The sequence below is a fragment of the Pleurodeles waltl genome, chromosome 3_1 (assembly GCF_031143425.1).
Source record: "Pleurodeles waltl isolate 20211129_DDA chromosome 3_1, aPleWal1.hap1.20221129, whole genome shotgun sequence".
NCBI lineage: Eukaryota > Metazoa > Chordata > Amphibia > Caudata > Salamandridae > Pleurodeles > Pleurodeles waltl.
The window spans coordinates 1908405595-1908420725 of NC_090440.1; the positions used below are offsets into that span (position 1 = coordinate 1908405595).

General features: G+C 48.7%; 1 protein-coding gene across 1 annotated transcript in view; it reads left to right on the forward strand.

Moving 5' to 3' along the window:
- Positions 1-15131, forward strand: part of ORC2 (origin recognition complex subunit 2) — a 239094-nt gene that overhangs the window by 200491 nt on the left and 23472 nt on the right. Inside the window, exon 15 of the mRNA XM_069226083.1 lies at positions 9355-9416. Coding sequence (XP_069082184.1) covers positions 9355-9416 — 62 coding nt within the window. The remainder of the gene's footprint in view (positions 1-9354; positions 9417-15131) is intronic.

The window sequence follows — 15131 nt, forward strand, 5'->3', positions numbered from 1 at the left end:
GTTGGCACATGAGTGCTCTCTAATGGTGCCTCCACAAGCAGTGGTTTCAGCACAAAGGGGATCTCGAGGAGTCGATAACAATCTCCAGAGACGCTGCAGCGGATCTACGATGGTGGGCTGTGGACGGCAACCTTTCTCAAGGAAGGCTGTTTTCACTGCTGCCTCCGGTGGCCATGGTCATGACGGATGCTTCCACTCTAGGGTGGGGAGCTCATCTGGGGGACCTGGAGATCAAGGGTTGTTGGTCTACAGTGGAACAGACTTTTCATATCAATCTGTTAGAATTGCGGGCGATACGTCTGGCTGTAAGGGCCTTCCTCCCGTCCCTTTGCGATCAGTCAGTTCAGGTCCTGACGGACAACACTACTGCGATGTGGTATATAAACAAGCTGGGAGGAGTGGGGTTGTACCTTCTATGCAGAGAGGCTCTGCGGCTCTGGTCCTGGCATCAGGACCATCGTATTTGCTTGGTAGCAAATCATCTGGCCGGAGTGCTCAACATACGTGCAGGCACTCTCAGTCGACATTTCTCGGCCGATCACGAGTGGCGTCTCCATCCGGATCTGGTCCTTCACATCTTTCAGATGTGGGGTTCTCCAAGGATAGATCTGTCAGCCACTCGGGAGAACGAGCACTGCCCTTCATTCTGCAGCCTTCAGTATCCAGTGCAAGGAGCTTTGGGGGATGCGTTTCTGATCTCTTGGTGCAACCAGTTGCTTTACGTGTTTCCCAACCCCCCCCATGCCCTTGATTCCTCGGGTTCTGATAAAGATTTGCCAAGATCGGGCTCAGGTCATTTTGATAGCCCTGGATTGGCCAAGAAGGATGTGGTACCCGGACCTTCTCCAACTCTCACTGTTCCCTCCGCTCCGTCTCCCTCTCAGGGCAGACCTCCTCTCGCAGTCGCAGGGGCAGGTTCTACACCCCCACCTCCAGAGCCTGCACCTTCATGCCTGGAGATTGAATGGGGCAATCTGAGTTCTTTCTCCCACCAGAGGTAGTGGATGTTATTTTCTCTTCCAGGGGATCCTCATCAAAGTCATAAACATTGAATATACCCGCCCTTGTGCAGGGACCCCGGAGCATATATAAAATACACACATATAAAGTACGATATATGCACAAAAAATATAAATATAGCATTTTTGGTAGACATATCTTTCATACTAAACTCATATATACTTGTGTAAAACAGCAATGCAGGCTATAATGATAAACAGGCTAAAATGCTTTATTTCTATGAAGTTTTATTTTTATTTTTATTTTTTATTATAAAATTACTAAAGAGAATAAATATCTACCCAAGCCCCCAAAACTGGGCTTAGGGAAATAAGCAGTAGTAATCACCAGAGAAAAAAGAGAAAAAACTACATTGAAAAACAATGGAGCATTCTTAGCCAATAGGCTGCATGCAGGTTAACACAGGAGAACCATAAAAACTTTGGCACCGTGGTTCACAGTTAGGTCAGTTCTTTTTTCCGGCTTCTTCTGAGAGGATCCTGGAGCATTGAGCTCTCTGTTTTTCTCAGAAAAATCCTTTAAAACAGCGTTTTTTCCTGTTTCACTCGACAGATAACATCTTTGTCTGAGTTTGGCAGTTTTTTCCCGACAGGAAAATGCCTTCCCTTTTTGTCAAATGCCCTTCTTGTGGGAAGAAGAAAGCCCAGTAAGACCCACACTCTCTTTGTATTGTGTGCCTGCCTCAGAGTTACTGCCCTGACACTTGCAAGCACTGCAAGAATATGTCAAAGAGGACTCTGAAGGACAGAGAGAAAATCAGGCTTCATGGGCTTCATGAGAGGCAGAAGACATCGTCCTCTTCACTTCCCAGGCAACCAACAGGCCAGTCTCAGGAGAGAATGGCCAGGTCGACGTCAACAGGTAGGAAAGTACGAAGGATACGGCGTCGAGGGAACATGGCCATCGCAGGGGCATATCTCCGTCGACGGCAGCCCGCCGATCGACGTCGAGCCATCACCGGCGCGCCCGTTCGCCGCCGAAGACCGTACGCCCCCAGACGTCAAGAGACACGACGTCGAAATCACCACAACGGCATGAGCGACATCCGCCGTCGGCCACTCACCGCTCCACATCGAGGCACACAACGGCGAGCAGGTCAAGGTACAGAGATCGCCGCTCGACGTCAAGACACTCTACGTCGAGGCACTCAACGTCGAGACATTCAACGTCGAGACTAGACCAACCAGTGTGCCCTTCGACGTCGGCACAGCAGTCGACGTCGACACAGGTTTTACCTGTCTCGCAGGGAGTAGAGCATCGTCCTCCAGCAGATAAGGCTGCACCATCTCCAGTGGTCTCCATACGGAGCGATTCATCTAGTTCGCGAGCGGCATCATCGGGGCATGTTTCACCCATCAACTTATCACCAAGATGGTTGGAGAGCCTTAATAGACCAGCGGCCTCCCCGGATTCACAGTACTCTCGAATTTACGCTCCTACTGCCTCTCTCCCGAGAACACCGTCACCAACAGCGTGGGCAGGACGGGCTCGTTCTGCTCTTCGCCAACCGACAGCGAGGCCTGGGCGCTCTGTTACAGCATCGCGCAGTAGGTCTCATTCACAACGGCGGTCCAGGTCACGATCACAACACAGAAGATCACCCTCTTGGTCGTCGTCAGGATCATATGTCGGGCGTTACTCCCCCACCCTAACAGATTCTCCACCTGCTAGGATCTCACCGGTGGATGACATTACCACTTTTAACGAGGTGCTGTTAAGGGGAGTGCAGAAATTAAATATAGAGGTTCCAGAGCCATCTACCTCCTCGTCAGTCATCTTTGAGACTCTGCAGCACAGATCAGTGTCGAAAAAGCTACTACTGCTAGTGCCTGGCTTGTTGCAGCCAACCATGGACACTTTTCTGACCCCAGCCACACTCAAGTCTGCCCCGGCTAGGATTCTGAAAAAATATAAGGCTCCTGAGAAAGGATCCGCCACCGGACTCTGTTATATTGGCCGCAGCCCAAAAAACCCACTCGGTGGCATCATCCTCCACGGTCCCCCCAGATAAAGAGAGCAGGCATCTAGACTCTCTGGGGAGAAAGATGTGCGGTACGGCGGCATCTGTAATGAAAGTCTCCAGCGCGTCTGCGCTCCTGGGCAGGTATGACCGTTCTCTGTGGGACTCCCTCAACAGATTCACAGAAAAATTGCCCAGAGAAGACAGACAGGACTTTCAAGAAATCCTGCAAGAGGGATGCCTGGTATCCAACCAGGTCATCAGCGCGGCGGCAGATGGGGCGGACTTAGCTGCGTCTGGGTACACACATGGAATCTGTGCAAGAAGGTCTTCCTGGCTGAGACTGACTGGTTTAAAGCAGGAAGCACAACAGCGCATCCTAAACCTCCCATTCAGCGGGAACTCGCTGTTCGGTACCCATGCATATGAAGAGATGGCCCACATGAAGACCGAGGTGGACACCATGAGGGCAGTAGGCCTGGAAAGGAAGAAAGATTTCAGGCGGAGGTACAGGCCTTATGACAGGCGCCCGTTCCAGCAGAGGGTTCAAACCCCTCACTGGTCCCAAAGGCCACAACAACGGCAAGGACGCCCCCTTTTTCAGGCTCGTAAGTCCACAAGAGAGCGAGGGTCAAGTAGACCTCAACAGTCCACACCGAAAGCGCCGGCCAAGCAATGAGATCTCGCTTCCCTCGACACTGTACACCACTCTGGTGGGGGGAAGTATCACAAGTTATCTTCACGAGTGGCACTCTATCACAAAAGACAAATGGGTGCTCAACATTGTCGAAAATGGCTACTCTCTTCTTTTCAGACAGCCTCCACCACACTTGCCACCAGCCAAATGCATTCCATCTCATCTCAGCCTGCTGCGCAAAGAGGCTCTTGCCCTCTTACAAAAGAAAGCAATAGAAAAGGTTCCACCTGCGCACAAAGGAAAGGGGGTTTACTCCCGTTATTTTCTGGTGGCGAAAAAGGGCCGAGAGGGCGTTTTCAGACCAATTCTGGACTTACGGCTGCTGAACAAGTACATAAGGAAACAGAAGTTCAGGATGCTAGCTCTTCACCAGATTTTCCCTCAACTACATCAGGGAGACTGGATGTGCTCCATCGACCTGCAGGATGCATATTTTCACATCCCAATAGCTCCCAAGCATCGGAAATTCTTGCGTTTCCAAATAGCTTCACAGCACTATCAGTTCAGAGTTCTACAATTTGGCCTGAAATCTGCCCCCGCGTCTTCTCGAAATGTGTGGCAGTGGTAGCGGCACATCTTCGAAAACAAAAGATCTTCATCTACCCATACCTAGACGACTGGTTACTGAAGGCTTCCTCAGGCGAGAAGCCATCGGGACATTGTGCTCAGGGTTTTCGAGTCTCTAGGTCTTCAAATCAACTACCAGAAGTCAACCTTGATTCCAACACAGAACCTTCACTACCTGGGGGCTATACTAAACACAGAGCTCCAAAGAGTGTATCCTTCGGAGGAACGACTATTATCGATACACAGGAAGTGTCAAGACCTGTTAAAAGCCGACACACCTACGGCCCGTCAGGTGACATCGCTGCTGGGCTCCATGGCATCATGCATTTTCATTGTCCCAAATGCCAGGCTGCACATGAGTCCCCTTCAAGAGGCATTGGAGAGCAACTGGAGCCAAAGGACAGGTCACTGGGAGGACAGAGTGTGGCTACCGACAGCGGCACTCCAGTCATTGCAATGGTGGATGCACAGACCTCACCTGTCAGGAGGTGCTCCGTTTCACCAGGTAGTTCCATCCGACACTCTGGTAACGGATGCGTCTCTTCAGGGATGGGGGGCTCATCTGGGTCCCCTTCAGGCTCAGGGCCTGTGGTCCGACAAGGAAAAGAACTACCACATCAATCTGCTGGAACTCAGAGCGGTCCATCTGGCTCTCAAGTCTTTCACTCCTTTGATTCAGGGGAAATCTCTCCTAATACAAACGGACAATACAATCACAATGTATTATTTGAACAGACAGGGGGGAACGAGATCCCTACCCCTATCTCGAGAGTCCCAAACGATATGGCATTGGCTCCTGGCCAGGGGAATGTCACAGCGATTCACCTGCCAGGTCAACAAAACGTGGAAGCAGATTTCCTGAGCAGACACCTAGAGGACGCACACGATTGGGTCCTACACGGCGAAGTCGTCGAAGACATCTTCGCTCAATGGGGTCGACCTCAATTGGATCTCTTCGCAGACGAAGTAAACAAGAAATGCCCAGACTTCGCATCCAGGTTCTACTGTCCGGGATCTCGAGGGAATGCCTTGTTGATCGACTGGTCAGGGATATTTCTCTACGCCTTTCCACCGATTCCCCTCATACCAGCAGTGATCAACAAACTGTACAAATCCAGAACCAGAATGATTCTCATATTGCCACAATGGCCCCGTCAATTCTGGTACACAGATCTCCTCAACCTTTCGGAAAAACCTCACAGGAGGCTGCCGTGCAGACCGGATCTTCTGAGCAGGATGGAGGGCAGGATTCTACATCCCAACCTACCCTCTCTGAGCTTAACAGCATGGCTCCTGAATTCCTGCAGTATGGACACCTAGGGCTCTCACAGGAGTGCATGAACATCTTGAAAGAGTCCAAACGACCTTCCACGCGGCGTTCTTACGCTTTTAAGTGGAAGAGATTCTACATATGGTGCTGTCAACAAGGGCAGAATCCCATACGGGCTCAGGAGGATGTCATACTGTCTTATTTACTTCATCTGGCAAAGTCCGGTCTGCAGGTATCATCTATTAAGGTACATTTGTCTGCCATTACAGCCTATCGTAAGTCACCTTCTCAGGAATCCTTCTTTACGAAACCAGTAGTCAAGGATTTCTTAGAAGGTTTGAAAAAAGTTTTTCCGCGCATTCGGAGACCCTCTCCTCCATGGGAACTGAACATAGTACTGTCAAAACTTATGGGCCCTCCTTTCGAACCTATACACAAGGCCTCTTTACAACACCTTACGTGGAAGACGGCTTTTTTGGTGGCCATTACTTCAGCGAGGAGGGTCAGTGAAATTCAGGCTTTGTCTTCCAAAGAACCGTACACAGTTTTTCATGACAATAGAGTGGTTCTGCGAACTCACCCATCTTTCCTTCCGAAGGTGGTGTCAGAATTCCACATCAATCAGACTATATCTTTACCGACTTTCTTTCCCAATCCGGAGACTCCGGCGGAGAAAGCATTGCACTCCTTAGACTTGAAAAGAGTGCTGAAATTTTATTTGGATAAGACAAAATCGATTAGACATTCCAACCACTTGTTTGTAAATTATGGTCATTTGAGGACAGGAGAGGCAGCATCTAAACGAACGATATCAAGATGGATAGTGTCTTGTATTGTTAATACTTACCAACTGGCTAATAAACAATTACTAGCTAGGCGTAAAGCGCATTCCACAAGGGGAAAAGCGGCTACTGCTGCCCTCCTTAACAATGTTCCAATCTCTGAGATTTGTAAGACTGCTACATGGAAGTCTGTACATACATTTACTAGACATTACTGTTTAGATTCAGATGCAAGAGCAGACGCCCAGGTTGGGCAGGCCTCTCTGAGAAATTTATTTGCATAATAAGTATCTATTCCTGCACTTCTATTAGACAGTCCGCAGAGTTTAGGGATGGGCTTGCTAATCTATTCAATGTTTATGACTATTGATGAGGATCCCCTGGAAGAGAAGGATAAGTTACTTACCTGTAAATCCTAGTTCTCTTCCAGGGGTATCCTCATCAAAGTCATAAACAACCCACCCTCCTCCCCGGACACACGTCTCCTAGAAGTGCAGGACAGACTGTCTTTCGAATCAGTTACACAGATTGTCACCGTAAAAAAGTACTGACCTAACTGTGAACCAACTGTCACCTTTCCTTCATCCCTGAGGCATGGTGGGATACTGGAGGTGCTCAGGGTCTTATAGGCACGGTGCCAAGGTTTTTATGGTTCTCCTGTGTTAACCTGCATGCAGCCTATTGGCTAAGAATGCTCCATTGTTTTTCAATGTAGTTTTTTCTCTTTTTTCTCTGGTGATTACTACTGCTTATTTCCCTAAGCCCAGTTTTGGGGGCTTGGGTAGATATTTATTCTCTTTAGTAATTTTATAATAAAAAAAAAAAAACTTCATAGAAATAAAGCATTTTAGCCTGTTTATCATTATAGCCTGCATTGCTGTTTTACACAAGTATATATGAGTTTAGTATGAAAGATATGTCTACTAAAAATGCTATATTTATATTTTTCGTGCATATTTCATACTTTATATGTGTGTATTTTATATATGCTCCGGGGTCCCCGCACAAGGGCGGGAATATTCAATGTTTATGACTTTGATGAGGATACCCCTGGAAGAGAACTAGGATTTACAGGTAAGTAACTTATCCGCCAGGCGACACTCCACTAAGACTGTTTATGCCGGCAGGTGGGCAAAATTCGTAGCTTGGTGTGGAGAGAAGCAAATTGATCCTTTGAGGGCCCATAAGTCTGATGTTCTGTTGTTTGCTTTAGCACAGAAGGGTTGAAGGCTATTTGGCGGCACTGTCAGCCTTTCTTTGCCTTCCGGAACAGCCCTCCTTGTTTAAATCACCTATTGTTTTTAGGTTCTTAAAGGGTTTAACTATTACATTTCCTCCCACTCCTTTTCTTATGCCTCAGTGGGATCTGAATCTCATTTTAACTTTTTTAATGGGTTCGCCGTTCGAACCCATGCGTTCTTGCCCGTTAAGATTTGTAGTTCTTAAGACGGTTTTCCTGATAGCTTTGACGTGCTAGGCGTGTTGGTGAGCTTCAGGCTCTTAGTGTTAGACCTCCCTTTACTTTATTCTTTCCCGATAAAGTGGTGCTGAAAACCAGGGCGGCTTTCCTACCTAAAGTTGTCACTCCTTTTCATATGGGGCAGTCCATTACCCTTCCATCTTTCTACCCTCCTCCTCACTCCTCGAAGGAGGAAGAGGCTCCATCGTTTGGACCCCAGAAGGGCTCTCAGTTTTTATATTGAGAGAACAAAAGACTTTCGCTTAGAAGATCAGCTATTCGTCTGATATATTAGAAAGAGGAAGGGCAGAGCGGTCCATTAAAGAACGCTATCCCAAGTGGGTCATTCTTTGTATCAAGGTTTGCTACTCGTTGGCAAAGAAGGTTCCCCCTGAGGGTATTCAAGCCCATTTGACCAGGGCTAAGTCCGCCACTTCGGCCCTGGCTAGAGGGGTTCCGGTGGTGGATATTTGCAAAGCAGCAACTTGGGCGTCCCTCCACACCCTCGGTAAAGTTTTTTCTGGTGGATACATTAGCTACCTGTGGATTCCTCACAGTCCCACCCGCCTCCCCATTGCCTGTCTGGTCATACCAATACTTTTGTTTTACAAGTGTATATAGGTTTTGGTGATTATATGTATATAAAAATGATGGTTATTATTGTATTGCATCATTATGGTTTTAGGTATGTTTGTATTCGTTTGAGCTATTGTGAGCTCGGTTTTCACCTCTTTGCCTCAAAGGCACGTAAAAAATGGGTGAAACTGATGTCAGCACGCCGGTGAGGACCTCTTATTGGCACGGTGACGTCAGACGGAGTCGCGTGGAGCTGTGCAGTTGTGATGTCCTCATGGACGTGGAGAGCTGGGAAGAAGATTTTCCGTCGGATGCTGGCACATGGGATAATTCATAAGGTGAGAAATCCACAGGTAGTTAATGTATCCAACATAAAAAGCGTTACCGACGGTAAGTAACTTGTTCTTTTGTCCAAGACACCAGGATGGCTAACTGCTTCAAACAAGACATGGGGCGGCAATGTAGCTGCACTTGTATATGTTCTCCTGCATGTTGTCTCTGTACTTGGATGTCTGTTCTGTATGCATGGTTGCTTATATGTATGTTGTCTGTGTGCATGTGTGCCTATTATGCATGCTCGTTTGTGTGTTCACGGAAACCTGCAAATGTCTTGCACTGTGCGCATTTTATCTTGTGTTGTGTGTCTGGATGTATCTGAACTATACAAAAGCCAATTTTTTGGTTTTGTCAATGCTTGACACTTGTTGATGGCAGATCAACAAAACATATTATCTTTCCGACCATAATCACAATTGCAAGTGTGTGGGCTCCTGGTCGTCCACTAATAATGTTAAAGGCAGCCTAGTTTCTCCTGAAATATTCATATTCTTGCATCTAATCCGTGTGTACCAAAGGTTTAGACAGGTTTTAATGTTTTTACGATTGACTTTGCATGTGATTCTTTGAAATTAGAATGGGGAAGCTTGTTGCCATTGGACTATCATCTGATTGTATGCACATCAGCCAGTCTACTTTGAAAATTGAATCATATCCTGTCTTATATAATTTTGTTTTATTTTTTAGAGGTATATTCAGGCTTTTGGCTGAGTATCAACTTGCAAATAAAGATAACCCTTCTTTTCCAGGTAAAGTATCTAGTATTGTTGCTTTATGAAATATTTGGTCATTTATTTCCAGGCTCCTGTGCTTCTTCCTTATTCCTTATAATACTGTTGCTTGGCTATAATTGTTAACTTTACAAAATAACAAGTGAATCTGTCCGTTTTCTTAAATTTTCTTTATTGAAAGTTTACATTTTTAGGAAGACATTGTACAGGTAATTTACAAGGCCAAAAAATCATACACAGACATTAATGCAGTTCAACATTACATATACCATATGATTAATTCTGCTGGAGCCACAGTAAATATTTTGCAGGGACATAAGGAAGAGGCCAACTGCAGAGACATCAGTGAGTACAACCTATAGTCCCACCTTAGTCACACCATCTCATGGCAGACTCCGCTCTGAGTCAGATTCTAATGCTAGCATTAACACATCCCATCCCGTGATCTGGGCATCTCGCCCAGCGTCTTACATTGCGAATATGCCATCCCTCTATGAAGATGGTGCAGGTAACACACTCAACAATACTGGACAGCATGGAGCAGTAGAGAGACCCGTCCGCACATGTCCGCAACATATCTGAGTACACCTTCCCACATCCTACAGGGCCAGAGATAATTCACCTCAGGCGGCGCCTCCGGGGCAAGCCACATGCTCTGCCACTGCAGTTGGCATGCAAGACAGTGCAATATAAAGTTCGGCCCCCAAACTAATCTCTGCGTAAAGTCTTCCTGTCAAGGAATACCTTAGCACTATGTATGATGCCATAAAATGCATATAAATATATATATATATATGTTCGATGGCATGTGTAGCTGCAGATACACATGCTGTGCATTATCCTGCCATCTAGTGCTGGGCTCGGAGTGTTACAAGTTGTTTTTCTTCGAAGAAGTCTTTTCGAGTCACAAGACCGAGGGACTCCTCCCTTTCGGCTCCATTGCGCATGGGTGTCGACTCCATCTTAGATTGTTTTCTTTCCGCCATCGGGTTCGGACGTGTTCCTCTTCGCTCCGTATTTCGAAGCGGGAAAGTTAGCTAATTATCGAAAATTCGACGGTATTGTTCGCGCTCGGTACCGGTTTAGTGTTAGGATATCGACACCGATAAAAGAAGCACTCCGGCGGCCCTTCGGGGCTTCCACTCTTTAGCGGGGCCTGCTCGGCCCGACCGCGTCCATCGTCGAAACTAATGGACCGGACCCCCTTCCGCTTCTGTCCGACGTGCCACGCGAAGTATCCTTATACAGACCAGCACTTGGTCTGTAATCTGTGTCTATCACCGGAACACAGGGAGGATACTTGCGAGGCCTGTCGGGCATTTCGATCAAAAAAGACCCTACGCGATCGAAGAGCCAGAAGACTTCAAATGGCGTCGACATCGAGAGAACAGATCGGCATCGAAGAGGAGGAAAGGATCTCCATACGAGGAACGGACCCAGACGAGTCCGAAAGTGAGCTACCGACGACAACGCAGAAAACTGTGAGTAAAACTGCCCCGTCCAAGACTCACTCCAAGATCATAGAGGCCAAGGGGATGCCACCGCCAGCAGGCCATGGCTTAACCCATCGGAAACACGGTGACCAACCATTGGCACCGAAAAAGGCCTCACAACTGCCAAAGACATCCGACTCCGGTCGAGATTCCGGCTCCGAATGATCTCGACACCGAGAGTTCGACACACCCAAGGTGAAAAAAGTTGTTTCGGAACCGAAAAAGACTGTTTCGAAACCTTCGGTACCGAAAAAGGCAGCCTTGGATCCGAAATTAGGCTCTTACACAGAAGAGCACGGACTTTCCATCCAAATGCAAGAACATAGATTTGAGCAGGAAATAAGTATGGGGGAACCGGACCATACTCAAAGGAGGCTGCACATCCAGAAAGAGACTGGAAAAATTCAAACTCTTCCTCCAATTAAAATAAAAAGAAAGCTGGCATTTCAAGAGTCAGAAATGCAGGCAAAGGTGGCTAGAGACAAAACACCACCACCAAGGTTTTCGCCACAGCCTTCTCCACTACATTCACCACAGCTGTCCCCGGTAACAACACCCCCAATGCAGTCACCAACACATACGGGGATGACGCAGGATGACCCGGATGCATGGGACTTGTATGATGCACCGGTCTCCGACAACAGTCCAGATTGGAGGTGACGGCCTTGCCGGGTAACAGAGGACAGCACTGCATACACGCAGGTGTTATCAAGGGAAGCTACATTCCACAATGTAGCAATGCATTCGGAGCCAATAGAGGATGACTTCCTATTTAACACCTTGACATCCACCCGCAGTTCCTACCAAAGTCTGCCAATGCTCCCAGGCATGCTCAAGCACGCAAAACAAGTCTTCCAGGACCCAGTGAAAGGCAGAGCTATCATGCCTAGGGTGGAGAAAAAATACAAACCTCCCCCAACGGACTCTGTTTATAACACAGCAACTGACACCAGATTCGGTGGTCGTGGGAGCAGCAAGAAAGAGGGCAAACTCCCAATCATCAGGAGATGCACCACCGCCTGACAAGGAAAGTCGGAAGTTCGATGCTGCGGGCAAACGAGTGGCAGCACAGGCAGGCAATCAATGGCGGATTGCCAACTTGCAAGCTCTACTGGCTCGCTACGACAGGGCACACTGGGACGAGATGCAACATATAATACAGCACTTGTCCAAGGAGCACCAGAAACGTGCCCAACAGGTTGTTGAAGAAGGACAAGCAATTTCCAACAACCAGATAAGTTCTGCATTGGACTCGGCAGACACAGCAGCACGGACAGTCATCACTGCGGTACCCATTCGCAGGCTTGCATGGTTACAGAGCTCAGGTTTTAAACCGGAAATCCAGCAAGCTGTGTTAAGTATGCCTTTTAACCAGGAACAATTGTTTGGGCCGGAGGTGGACACGGCAATTGAGAAACTAAAGAAGGACACAGACACGGCCAAAGCCATGGGCGCGCTCTACTCCCCACAAAGCAGAGGCACTTTTAGAAGGCCACAATTTAGAGGGGGGTTTCGTACTCAAACCCCAGAGCCTTCCACCTCACAAACCAGACCCACCTATCGGGGGCAGTACCAGAGAGGAGGGTTTCGAGGCTCATACAGGGGTGGACAATTCCCAAGAGCAAGGGGAAAATTCCAAAGCCCTAAAACAACTCAAGCCAAACAGTGACTTCAATGTCACAAAGCCCCAACACTTAACACCAGTGGGGGGGGAGACGTACTGCATTCTACAAAAACTGGACAAACATAACTACGGGCATGGGTACACAACTAGGGTTTTCGATAAATTACCAAAAATCACATCTACAACCATCCCAGATACAACAATACTTGGGAGCAACACACAAAAGGCGATTGCCACACCAAGTCCGCAAAGGGTACAAGCGTTCCAGAATATAGCATTAAACATGCAGCCAAACCAACACTACCAGGTGAAGTTTGTAATGAAACTTCTAGGCATGATGTCTTCATGCATAGCCATTGTAAGGAAATGGCTCCCTGTTGCAATTACCCCCCACTTTTTGCCTGATACTGATACTGATGCTGACTTGACTGAGAAGTGTGCTGGGACCCTGCTAACCAGGCCCCAGCACCAGTGTTCTTTCACCTAAAATGTACCATTGTCTCCACAATTGGCACAGCCCTGGCACCCAGGTAAGTCCCTTGTAACTGGTACCCCTTGTACCAAGGGCCCTGACGCCAGAGAAAGTCTCTAAGGGCTGCAGCATGTCTTATGCCACCCTAGGGACCCCTCACTCAGCACAGACACACTAACAGGCCTTACAGCCCTAAGGCAGGGTGCACTATACCACAGGTGAGGGCATAGGTGCATGAGCACTATGCCCCTACAGTGTCTAAGCAAAACCTTAGACATTGTAAGTGCAGGGTAGCCATAAGAGTATATGGTCTGGGAGTCTGTCAAAAACGAACTCCACAGCTCCATAAAGGCTACACTGAATACTGGGAAGTTTGGTATCAAACTTCTCAGAATAATAAACCCACACTGATGCCAGTGTTGGATTTATTAAAAAATGCACACAGAGGGCATCTTAGAGATGCCCCCTGTATTTTACCCAATTGTTCAGTGCAGGACTGACTGGTCTGTGCCAGCCTGCTGCTGAGAGACGAGTTTCTGACCCCATGTGGTGAGAGCCTTTGTGCTCTCTGAGGACAGAAACAAAAGCCTGCTCTGGGTGGAGGTGCTTAACACCTCCCCCCTGCAGGAACTGTAACACCTAGCAGTGAGCCTCAAAGGCTCAGGCTTCGTGTTACAATGCCCCAGGGCACTCCAGCTAGTGGAGATGCCCGCCCCCTGGACACAGCCCCCACTTCTGGCGGCAAGTCCAGGAGAGATAATGAGAAAAACAAGGAGGAGTCACTGGCCAGTCAGGACAGCCCCCAAGGTGTCCTGAGCTGAGGTGACTCTGACTTTTAGAAATCCTCCATCTTGCAGATGGAGGATTCCCCCAATAGGATTAGGGATGTGCCCCCCTCCCCTCAGGGAGGAGGCACAAAGAGGGTGTAGCCACCCTCAGGGCTAGTAGCCATTGACTACTAACCCCCAGACCTAAACACACCCCTAAATCGAGTATTTAGGGGCTCCCAGAACCTAGGTAACTAGATTCCTGCAACCTAAGGAGAAGAGGACTGCCGAGCTGAAAACCTGCAGAGAAGACGGAGACACCAACTGCTTTGGCCCCAGCTCTACCGGCCTGTCTCCCCACTTCTAAAGACACTGCTCCAGCGACGCGTTCCCAGGGTCCAGCAACCTCTGAAGCCTCAGAGGACTACCCTGCATCTAGAAGGACCAAGAACTCCCGAGGACAGCGGCTCTGTTCCACAAAGACTGCAACTTTGCAACAAAGAAGCAACTTTGAAACAACACACGTTTCCTGCCGGAAGCGTGAGACTTTGCACTCTGCACCCGACGCCCCCGGCTCGACTTGTGGAGAACAAACACCACAGGGAGGACTCCCCGGTGACTACGAGACCGTGAGTTGACCCCCCTCCCCCTGAGCCCCCACAGCGACGCCTGCAGAGGGAATCCCGAGGCTCCCCCTGACCGCGACTGCCTGCTTCAAAGACCCGACACCTGGTAAAGGCACTGCATCCGCAGCCCCCAGGACCTGAAGGATCCGACCTCCAGTGCAGGAGCGACCCACAGGTGGCCCTCTCCCTTGCCCAGGTGGTGGCTACCCCGAGGAGCCCCCCCCCCTCTTACCTGCCTGCATCGCTGAAGAGACCCCTTGGTCTCCCATTGAATCCTATTGCGAACCCGACGCTTGTTTACACACTGCACCCGGCCGCCCCTGTGCCGCTGAGGGTGTACTTTCTGTGTGGACTGGTGTCCCCCCCGGTGCCCTACAAAACCCCCCTGGTCTGCCCTCCGAGGACGCGGGTAATTACCTGCTGGCAGACTGGAACCGGGGCACCCCCTTCTCCATTGAAGCCTATGCGTTTTGGGCACCACTTTGACCTCTGCACCTGACCGGCCCTGAGCTGCTGGTGTGGTAACTTTGGGGTTGCCCTGAACCTCCAACGGTGGGCTACCTTGGATCCAAACTTGAACCCCGTAGGTGGTTTACTTACCTGCAAAAACTAACAAACACTTACCTCCCCCAGGAACTGTTGAAAATTGCACTGTCTAGTTTTAAAATAGCTATATGTCATTTATGTGAAAACTGTATATGCTATTTTGCTAATTCAAAGTTCCTAAAGTTCCTAAGTGAAGTACCTTTCA